The sequence below is a fragment of the Betta splendens genome, chromosome 21 (genome assembly GCF_900634795.4).
Source record: "Betta splendens chromosome 21, fBetSpl5.4, whole genome shotgun sequence".
In the NCBI taxonomy this organism is placed as follows: domain Eukaryota; kingdom Metazoa; phylum Chordata; class Actinopteri; order Anabantiformes; family Osphronemidae; genus Betta; species Betta splendens.
In genome coordinates this window covers 8,826,618-8,838,272 of record NC_040899.1, presented here as the reverse complement: position 1 = coordinate 8,838,272, position 11,655 = coordinate 8,826,618, and the positions used below count along the sequence as shown (strand labels likewise).

General features: G+C 39.5%; 1 protein-coding gene across 1 annotated transcript; it reads left to right on the top strand.

Moving 5' to 3' along the window:
- Positions 1–1,568: 1,568 nt before the first annotated feature.
- On the top strand, positions 1,569–11,655 carry hat1 (histone acetyltransferase 1). The gene is made up of 11 exons (XM_029137516.3): positions 1,569–1,677; positions 2,956–3,027; positions 3,129–3,204; positions 4,022–4,145; positions 7,151–7,327; positions 7,440–7,561; positions 8,138–8,242; positions 8,642–8,748; positions 9,192–9,343; positions 9,513–9,629; positions 10,986–11,655. Exons 1-11 carry the CDS (start codon positions 1,671–1,673, stop codon positions 11,154–11,156), a joined length of 1,230 nt encoding a protein of 409 aa, XP_028993349.1. The 5' UTR covers positions 1,569–1,670; the 3' UTR covers positions 11,157–11,655.

The following is an 11,655-nucleotide window of genomic DNA, read 5'->3' as shown; positions in this document are numbered from 1 at the left end:
CACCGATGCAGCAGAGAATAAATGGGGATAAAATGTTTACTCGGGAAAACCTGAATTCATACATGCGTTCATTCATTCAATACGTCATTGCGTCATCACTTTAGTGATGTGATAATCTTTTTATTATTACCCATCTATCAAGAACAAACTGAAACAAAATAAACATCATTGACATTTTATAAACGCTAGTCAAGCTGAAGTACATATTTCTAACTGGTTGAAAAAGACTCAAAATCTATGATGATATAACTACTACTGAACATAAGTTTAAATATAAACTGAAAAATAATATAAAACACTACAAGCATAAAATTCTAAACGTGAACCCAAAGTTAGTCATACAAATTGTATTTAATATTTGAATATTAGCAGTCTCACTGCAACACCTTCCAAAAATAATACTGTATTGTGTTGTAATTGGACGTAAATATGATTGCAATGGTATATCATTTTATCCTTATTGCAGTCACACAGTGTAAACTGCTTAGTGTGCACCTCAACACATGTATCATACTTCCATTAGTAAATTGTGTACTCTTCTCTGTGTTGAGTTTTTTCTATTCATTATTAACATAAGATATACACCGACACATGCAGCAATGTGTTGTTTATTGAGTGGCTGAGAATAAAACTGCAAATTTCTCCTCTACCTGATAAACTTTCTCGTACGTGCCCTCAAACTCATGATATTCAAACACATGTAATATACACACATACTTTGGATAAAATGTCTACCATGCAATCATATACCTTAACTAACTTCTAAAATGTTTAATGCCTCCTCTCCTTACTACTACTACTTTAACAACTGTGGTTTGGAGATGAGAGATCAAGCAGCATGTTCCGCCTCCAGAGAGACACAAACACATGGTGTTGTACAGGAAAGGGATAATCCAGTGAAGTAGAGGTAAAATTACACGGTCTTAAATGTGATGGGGTCATTCAGTGATACTCCTGAAGGACAGATTGTTGAGAACGGGACCACAGTATTGTCTTCAGTTAGATATTACTGAAGTTATGTTTGTGTTACTTTTCTTGGATTAGATTAGATTAGATTAGATTAGATTAGATTAGATTAGATTAGATTAGATTAGATTAGATTAGATTAGATTAGATTAGATTAGATTACACTTATCTGAATATGATAATTAGGTCCTAATTTCTGCATTTAGATGCTTAGACACACGTTTTATTATATAGCTTGTATGATTGCAAGATCTACAATGATTTAGTAAACAAAAGATCAACAATTTAATAATTTAACATTAATGTATTTATTAAAGACATAATGCTACCCACTGACAAGTTCTGATAAGCAAAGAACAATTTGCAAATATTTGACCAAATCTTAAAAGGAAACACTGACGGATTATTAAAACCCTCCTGGTTAGTTCGATAATAGGTCAGCATTCCTAAATATAAACATGTTATGTCACGTGACTTTGTCTGTCATTATTTTTGTAAATTTAACGTTTGTATGTATATTATCGAGTTAGTACGCGAATCACATGTTTTCTTCACATTTATGATTATGGTTAAAATGTATAAACGTCTAACACCGTATAAAATAAGTTACATCCTGTTTCCACGGAAACACGGGGACCCGGAAGTCATTCCGATTCCGCGGGTCTTTTGCGCCCACGCAGCTGCGCAATACACCGTGTGCAGAAATGGCGGGTGAGTGGTTAAACGCTTTACTTGTCCATGTGTTATGGTTGTTTTCGCTAACAAGTGATTGCTATTCCGACTTCCAGTCAGTCAGAGTTGCAAAGGAGTTTGACTTCTTTCAAACACAGTGCGCTAAGCTAGCTAACGGTGCCTTGCAGTTGTAGCAATGTGGCCTGGCTGCCTGCTAATGTTGTCTTCTCACAACATGCTGTGTTTATGTGTTTACACAACGCGTGGCTTAGGTGTTGAATGTGCCATGTGTGTGTGCGTGTGGCGGAGAATTCACCCCTTACTTGTGTACGTCCCTAAATTATTAGCATAATATTATATTCGATTCTTGCATATCGTCAAGCATCTTTTCTGTGAAACCTGTAGCGATTAAAAAGTCGTGACGTCGTCTAATACTTATCGTCGTTCTAAACGTGAGTCTGAATTTTCCACACGTTGCTTTAACCATCTGGGTGATAAAACATTCACGTCTGTCAAAGATGACCGAGGTTTTTTATCTCTAATGCCAAGGAGCGACTTTGTACGCGAATCAAAACAAAGATGGCTGCCCGTAGACTGTGTGTTAGGAAATATAATACTTGCATAGAAAAGATCTTAAAAACCCGTTTCATCTTGCAGCGTATTAAAAATGTTTTTTTCCGGACTCGTAGACGAGCCTCGGTGGATTCCGACAATATATTCAGAACAACGTTCAACATTTTATAACGACCTTCTGGGTGTTTTAAGCATCTTCAACAGTAACTTTCAAGGAAAGCGATGCCGAGGCTTGTGGACTGAAATATGCTAATATTAGTGGCACTGGGTGGAATAACTGACACAGTTTAGGCTTGTTACTGCTTTTGACAGAAAACTTGGGTTTATCTTGCATTGTAAGAAGATTAATGTTAAGATTAATTTCAGTATTTCAAATTTAAAATAATCCTGAAGTCCTGTTACTGCAAAAATACCAGTTTCCAGTTTTATACTGCTTATGATTATTATATTGCATGTGGAGGGAAATTGTTTGTAGACTGTAACACTATACAAGATCATCATCTCCTAGAATTTGCGTATTTAAAAAAAAATGTTTTTTAATCTAATCTTTTTAGAAATGTATGCAGATACTGTACCCTGTGCATTTACCTGTACTTTTATTTAATTATCCCGTCTACTCCCGTTTACTTTTCATTACATTGTATAATGGCTTTATCTTAGTTTTGCTGCTGTTTTATTCTGTATTCTCAGGATAAAATTGAGAAAAATATGATAAAAACCTTCATGGTTTCTGTGTTTCCTCAGGAGTAAATACTATGGAAAAGAAACTGGCTGAATACAAGTGTGATACAAATGAAGCAATATGCTTGAAGCTTGGTATGTCATCTATTCTCATCATTTTATTTAAATGGAGAATAAATTAATATAACTGTGTGTGTAACAGCATATTTATTTTTTATCTTTTACTCTTGTCTCAGTTCGCTTTCCAGAGGACATGGAGGATGAAAGCACTACGTTTCACCCTGAGTACAGCCACCAAACCTTTGGAGACGAGTAAGTACTTTTCGTCGTTATTGCTCTGATTGAATAGTATTTTCCATGTATTGTATTGGCAGAAACTAAAGCTGCTGTTCTGTACTGTTCATTAGAACAGACCTCCTTTTATGTAGCAATTTGTACTAATTAACTTTCTATACAAGATCCTCCTCAGTACTTTTTTTAGCAGTATATATTAATTTTAAAGTTTGCTTGATGAATCAAGTTTTATAGTGTCAAAGGGAAAGACAACATTGACATACATTAACATACAGTCTGATCTGTAATCTGTCTTGTTGTTCAGTCTAAGAAGCAAGCTGTAAAGCGTTGCATTAATGTGATGCACAGAAGAGGCATTGCTATGGAACGGGAGGAAGACTACATTATAGACAGTGACACCTGTGTCTGTTTGTAGGCCTGCGTTATCCTCCAAATTGCATTTCCAAATTAGTCAAAACTAGGATTGGTTATTTTTGCACTTGCTGCAATCAGCTCAAAGGGAACTCAGTAATTGGGGCATTAATTATTTCAGCAAGTGTAATTGCTAGTAAAGCTCAATCACACAGTTGCATAATGATGAAATCTATTTTGCCAGTGATGTGGTGGCGAAGGAAACAATGCAGCACAGTGAAATAAGTGGCCAGAGTAAACATTTTATCATTCACTCTGTGTATATTTAATAAATTTCATTATATAAAACCAATCAGATGTTTGTTTTTTTGTCCTCCTGAAACAAATTTCTCAGACTTCACAGTACACAAATTGTATATTTTATTGTTGTCATTGTTCTAGTTTAAGATAAATTCACAAAGATCTGTAATCACTTTGTTTGCAGTGAGGTCGCATTTGGATACAAAGGTCTTCAGATACAGCTGTTCCACACTGCTGGAAACCTGAGCACGCTCTTCAAAGTGAAATATTCCTCAAAAGTCACTGAGGTGTTTGATTGTGGAGGTGAGGTAGGACATTATTCTTTTGAGATCTGCTACTGTATTATTGTCAATACAGTAATTGTTCTTCATATACCTGCCTGGCATTTTCTAGTGTTAATAAGGTAATTATGTGCCTGGGACGTGTAAATATTAAGGTGTTTAAAATAGCCCACACTTTACAAGGCTGAATATGAGACACTTTGTAAGTTAGCTGACTGTAGACGATCAACCAAAGGATTTTTGGACGTTGACACACACAACACTATATTTGGCATAAACACACCAACCACACCAAGGAGTCTGGTGTGGGCAGCCTCATGCTGTGGGGATGCTCCTCCCCTACAGTTTCAAAGCTGGGGAATAAATTAAAAACACTGAATTTCAAAGACATTTACAAAAAGACATTTGGTGAATTTTGAGTGTAGCCTAGAAAAATGTCACATGTAATATTTGTTTTGGGAAAACTCACAGCCAGCAGTCGTAAAAGTTGGGGTGATTTATTTTTATTTGCCTAATGTGTTGGAAAGAAACTGACAGCACACCAGTAGATGCCCCAATAGTCTGATATTCATATTTGGTAAACTGTAACTTTGATAGACAAACACTGGATAATTTTATGAGTGGGTGCCTCCATAATTGTATGACAGGAGCATTGTGTGATCAATCATTATTTATAGACCTAATATACTCCTTTTGTGGGCAGATATAATGTTGTTTCTTCACTTACTAAAATAACTTGGAGGCTCTCTGGGTGGTGACATTATTCCTGTATTAAATCCCCTGTTAGACTAAATCTCATCCCACCATGGGTCCTCGTGTCAGTGCACTAATCCTACTCCTCCCGCACAGAAGAAAGTCAGGAGGTTTTAAATGGTTTTGACTGTGGGGCCTAACATAAGACATTGATTTTTTTCTTTTTTTTTCGGTTTGTGTGATTGGATCAGCAGGAGGGGTAATGTGACATGGTTGGATATGTTATCTATAGTGCATTGTTCAAAAACTTTGGGTCTGAATATCCTTTAATTGATCTTGCATATGTTTCATTCAGAGACTTGCTAATAATTAAGTGATTCATTTATTTATTACTTATGAATTGCAAGTCATTATACTGAGAATAGCGATGATTAGTATGTACTTTCTGCTTTTTGTTATTGCCACACACTGGGATTTGCATATCAACAGCTAGTATTGGCACAAAACTGACATTAAAGCACATGTGGGTTTTCCTCGTCTGAGACTTCACAAAAGGCTACTGGTAGATTTAAATATTTCCTCAAACTGTTAGTGCTGTAAACTGGAATTAGTCTGGCCCCCACCAAGGACATCTATCCTGTCTGGAGACCACAGTAGGCCTGCATGGGATGAGGTGACTCTACCTGGTGTCAGTGAATGTCATGGTGTAACCTGTAGAAGCATCATGGTAACCAAATCACTGCTTTAAACATAAGAGAGCGTAGTCTGCCGCTGATATTCGGACTGAAACGGGATGGCTGGCTTTACGGTCTGTGTGCCACTACTTAGCGCTCGGCGCTGACCTCTGAGAGTTCACCTTGTTAAGGGTTTGAGTGCAGCTGGTGTAGAGGCAGAGAGCGAGGGGAGCAGCAGAGTTCAGACTGCATCTGAAGAGTATTTGTCTCTGAGTGCATGTGGACGGTCGGGGTGCGCTGCAGCTGGTGAGAGAAGAGAGCGAGAGATGAGGGGCGTCAGAGATGGAGTTTATGCAGCTGTCACGCTGATACACTCGTCAAAAAATCACCGTCTCCCCTTTAAATCAGCTAGAAACTCCATAGTGGAGGACTTATAGAAAACTGACATTAGTCCCAGACCTCACACATCACACCAGATAAAAAATCTCATTATAGAAGTTACATGTAATTATTTAATGTTCTTGTTTATTGCACACTCGGGAAAATGTGTGTTACATTTTTAAAAAAAATATTTTTTCAATTTAAAACTTGACCTGAATATTGTCTGGTCTCTACATTAAGTTGTAGAGATGAAATAATACCCACACAACAAATTAGATAGATTGTACTCCTTTTGTGCTCATTCATAGAAATCAAAGACATTAACAAAATGTTCTAAAGGTACATTGTTAAGTTATATTCATGCCAAACTAAGGTATCTATTCTGGAAGGCTGTGCGATTTAGTGTCTAGTATGTAGGAGAGTGCCTGCGACAAAGGAACTTGTTTGTCCATGGCCTTTTTAAGTACACTTCTTGTTCCTTAGAAATGTGGCTGAACAATTACAATGGTTAAGAGGCATTCAGCTGCAGGTGCATTACTTCCAGTTAGATATTAGCTGATGTCTGAAAGGAGGGAAATTAGCAGTATGTTGTATTAGCCTTTTGTAGTGCATTTTGTTCAGACCTTCTTCATTTCCCAGTTTTCAATGCTGAGCAGCAAGGGTCTCTGTCCCGAAATAATGCCCATCACACATGTAAATGGTGTGAAAGGGCTGCTTAGCAAAGTGTTCTCATGTCAATCCTTGTGGAAATGGATACAATGCAAACATTACAGCTGAACTAACCACACGTTGCACTGAGTAAAAAGTCCAAGGGCTGGGCCTCTTTGTCTCTGGGCCTCTTTGAAAACGCTGGGGCAAATTCATTTGATTGGGTTCACTTGGCAGGATTAGAGGAAAGGCTTCTATTATGGCTGCCCAAAGGTTTGTTAAGTTGAGATCAATTCATAAGGTTTAATTTCCCAGTGAGAAGCAGAAATGCGTTTTATTGTGGCAACTTCATCACGTATTCATGGTTTAACATAAGTAGTAAATCTACTCATTTAAGTGATTTCTCTGCTGGGGAGGGGGAAGGTGCTGCTCCGATCTCTGCTCAGCTGACAGTTTTAATTGCCTAATGGTTCTCTATTCATTAACGCAACGCATGTGAACTGTTACTTATTTCCATAAGTATTAGAAAAATACTGAAATTAGCGTACACCACCCAAAAATGTTGCCAGTTGTTACAACTATTGTTAGAACCTTTATCTGTTTGTTGCATCACTGACTTAATTCACCTTGTGTTAGCCCGATGACGTCGAAGGGAAGATCCGGGAGATCATTCCCCCTGGGTTCACCTGCAACTCTGACGACTTTGTCTCACTGCTGGAGAAGGAGGCCAACTTCAACCCCTTCGGCACTTTGCTCCACACCTACACTGTCCACAGCGAGGAGGCGGGAGATCTCACCTACCAGATTCACAAGGTAGGAGCTGCACCAGCCTCATCATCATTCGATTTTAACTCCAGGGTTGTAGCCACAGATCTGTTTTTTTTTTTTTTTTTTTTTTTTTTTTTTTTTTGTGCGTTCACCCCAGGCAGATATCAGTTGCCCGGGATTCCAAGAGTACCACGAGCGCCTGCAGACCTTCCTCATGTGGTTCATAGAGACTGCCAGTTTCATCGACGCAGACGACGATCGTTGGGACTTCTTTCTTGTGTGAGTGCCCTTCTTAATTGACCCCACCCCACCACCACCACCCTCTTGCGCCCACCCCTCTACCCTAAAGCCTTTATTGTGTCATTGAAAAACAAAGCTCCCCTTTGAAGCGCTTGTGACCAATTACCAGGCCAGTTTGATTATATTTCTCCCATAGAAGAATTGTTGATCAGGCAAGAGCTTCCTTTGTGCCAAAAGCCCTTTTCAATTTTTTCAGGGGCAAGAGTTGAATTGAATGCTGTTGTCTTTTGAAACACTGAACAATGTCTTAACAGTAAAAAGAGCCTCTGCCAGTGTTTTCTTTACCCTGGCACCTATTAATACTGATAATGGGGAAAATGGACTGAAGTGATTTTTGAGGAGCTCAGTCCCTCCTCCAGCTCCTTGTCTTCCTCTAAGTTGCAGTACTCCAATTAAGTGCGTAATGTATTCAGGTTGTAGCAGGTGTACCAATCGGGGCCTTGCTGCTCTAACATACTGACGCTTGGGGGGGGCACGCGAACATAGAGGCTAAAATGGACACTGCATGGGAGTGCGTCTGTAATTGACCTGTTTGCCTTTGTGTCTTATCTGCAGATTTGAAAAGTACAATAAAGATGGGGAGACTCTCTACGCAACTGTTGGCTACATGACAGTTTATAATTACTACGTGTACCCAGACAAAACCCGACCACGTGTAAGGTAATTGCTGGGGCAGCACGTGCCTTCCCATTCTTTTGTATAAAAAAGGAGTGGAAAATTATACATTTCTTTATCCTCTTCCCAAAGAGCCCAAATTACTGGCTTATATAGCCAACCATTCAACCAGACTTTGTTTCATTACCAAACCAGTGTGATTTGTATCTGAAAACAACTTTATACATAAGCTTTTTGATGTGATGTGATGTGATTTGATTTGTTGCATTGATGGATTCATGTAACAATCTGTTATTTCCTGCTTTCAATCAAATCATTTCTGTTGTTGCTCAGAGTAACTGCTCAAATAAATGCTGCATGAACTTGGGTAAATTGAGTAAATTTGAGCCGGCCTGTTCCCTCACTGGTTTTGTGCTCTCCCGTCTGTACCCTTTGACTAAACAGCCAAATGCTGATCCTGCCACCGTTCCAAGGAGAGGGCCACGGCGCTCAGCTGCTAGAGGCGGTGCACAGGTTTTACTGCAGCCTCCCCAAAGTCCAAGACATCACAGGTGAGTGTCTTTCTGCCTGCGAGCAGTTTAAATAATTTTCTGTGTACATGGGGGGTCCAGGGGTGAGTTAACTTGGAGGAGTGGCACGTAAACCAGTGTGTGCTGGGATTCTATTGAAACAGTTGGATCGAAATTGTCGCTTTGCATGGAGACGAGGGATGAATACTAAAGAGGCATCCTGGCTCTGTTCCTTTTTAATGGAAATCCTTTTCAGCAAAGATCTTTAAAATGTTGCAGTTAAATCAGCAGAAACGTTCTGCTAATACGATCTAGTTATATATCGTATCCTAGTTATATATCTAATCTGGTAATTTTATGTAATATGTTTGATGTTTGTTAGTAAGGCTTGAAACTTTGAACGTCAGCGTCATTGTGCTTTATTTTGAAGCAGTGATATCAACACGGTTGACTCATTCCAATTGTATTATGACGTTTGTCCCCAGCTGAAGACCCTTCTGAGAACTATGTGAAGCTCCGAGACTATGTGCTTGTCAAACTTTGTCAAGACCTGCCGTCCTTTGCTGCAGACAAGCTGCACCTTGGCTTCTCTGCTGACATGGCCAGAGAGGCACAAGACAAGTTAAAAATCAACAAGGTGACACAAAAGAAAACAACCATGGTCTTATTTCTGCTTTATGACTATACTAGCAAAACTAGAAACATCCTTGGTGTCATTATACTTTCATACACACTTATTTAGCACAATAATACTGATAAAGTCAAACATTCATATCACTATTGTTTTTTCTTTCATTCTTTTATAGAAACATGCAAGACGAGTATATGAAATCCTGCGTCTAAGAGCCACAGACATGAGTGATGAAGACAAGGCCAGAGATTACCGTCTGGAGGTGAAGAAGAGGCTTTTTGGACCGTACAGGGTGAGTTTCTCATCATCACAGCTTCAGGCTGCTGAGGCATGTAGGTAGAGGGTCTGGGCACAAGATGCCCTCATGGAGTCAGAAAAATGAATGTCAGCTTGTCTGTGTTGCTGTCAAACATCCAGTGTGTAGTCTTCTAGCCTTTGTTAGCTTCACATTACACATTTACAGTAGGGAGACGAATCACACGTATACAGCATACACTTGATCAGCTTACAGCTTATTGTCACTGTTTATTATGTTACCTTTTTAGCGACAGAAACAGCAGAAAAATTGATCTTCAGTCCTGTGAAAATTGATAGATTGCTAGTGCCGCATTGTTAGAGCCACAATAGGGCGCACCAGGCGTCTGTGGTTCTGCTGCTGCCGGAGCTTTTTTCCCATTCAGGCATGTGTCATTAGTCAGGATTTGCATTTCTTTGGGAGAAATAATTTTCGTGAAAGTGTGGTTGAAGCACTTTGTCAAAAAGCTGCTGCCATTCAGAGTTCTTTAGCTTCAGTATTGCAGCACTTTTTGAACTTCATCAGGAAACGGAGCAATTTTATCAAATCATTTTTGTTATTCTGCAAGTTTTCTTTTGAGTTTCGCAGATGTAGTGTAACAGACTTAAGCGTGGAAAACAGAATATCAGCGTATCTGATTCCATTTCCCTGGACTTGACAGAGTTGCACCAGGTTTGCTTGCACCAACATGAAACCCTACAGCTTTTTGCTTGTGACACTTTATGTTTGAGCTGCTCACTGAGTTTTTGCATACCAGCCATTAGGGAGTTTGCTGTCAACAGTGCAACCGCACGTCTCAAAAAAAGGCTGGATCTGACATAGAAACGGCCGATGTGGTGAAGAAGGAAGTACGAATTTCTTGAGTGTGGCAGGGAAGGATCTGGTGGCCAGATGCAGATCGTTTTTCCTTCCCTGAGGAGATTTAGCTTGTAGTTAGCTGAATGGCAGAGGCCGCTGCTCCGTGAATGTGCAGAGTATTATACATTTCTCCGCTTTCCCTCGGTTCCCCAGTGAGCGTGTCTGCATGCATTTGCATGCATGTTTTCATACATCACAATATACCGTACTGAGTGAACATGTACTTTATCTATGTCCAGAATCGAACAGACCCCCCCCCCCCCCCCCCCCCCCCCCCAACATGTAAACAACCCACCTTTTATATGTAGCATTAAACCATTTATTTTTGTAGTGGTTTGGAAGATAAAAATACTAGTTGCAGGGAGATGTTGCACATCTGTATTCAGATGAAAAGGGTGAGTCATGAGACTGTTGTCATTTCTGTCAACACCATCACATTGTGATTAAATTACACATAGTTTCTTGTTTAACATCTCCATAAATGTGTTTTTGCAGAAAAACCAGCGAGAGCTTGCAAAAATGAAGAAGTGCCTGAGGCCGGAGGAGCTAGTGTCCCACATAGGTCAGATGGACACTCAAACGCAGCACGAGGAGCTGGAGAAGAGTTATCAGGTTGTGGTGGAAGACTACAGACGGATCATTGAGAGGCTAGCAATGCAGGCCTGATCAGACTGAGATGTTTCTGGCTTAGAGCCCACAACACAGGTGGAGGTCTGCCCTGTCTGTACAAAGTCCCCCTCACCCCACAGACTTCAGCTGCAACCAAGAGAATCTCCAGATGTGACTAAATCAGTTTTTATTCAGGAGTGTCATGGGTGTATAGTAGCTGGTGTTGTAGTTCAAAAGGTCTGTTTTCCAGATGATGTAGATACAGTAGAGGAGGGATGTAGTGCAGCCCAATAGGAGAGCCTTCCTCTGTCACGTGTTTAATCATGCTGTGTGTGAGATTTAATGATGTGTAATGTTTCACAGGTGACAAGAGGTCCTATAAACCTCAGAGAAACAAGCTTCTTCTCCATCATAGACATTTTTAAAGAGCTTTTTCAGACCAGTTCCCAGTGTGTTTTGAGGCACTTCATAATGAAATTTAAAAAATGGTTTTGTATGTCTCTCACATGGAGTGATTTCTATTATAGCGTAGAAAAAAATAAAACAGTAATTTGCA

Coding starts and splice junctions, on each gene's coding strand:
- hat1 (XM_029137516.3), top strand. Junction 8,749..9,191: donor CAAAGTCCAAGACATCACAG/GTGAGTGTCTTT, acceptor GTTTGTCCCCAG/CTGAAGACCCTTCTGAGAAC. Junction 9,630..10,985: donor GGCTTTTTGGACCGTACAGG/GTGAGTTTCTCA, acceptor GTGTTTTTGCAG/AAAAACCAGCGAGAGCTTGC.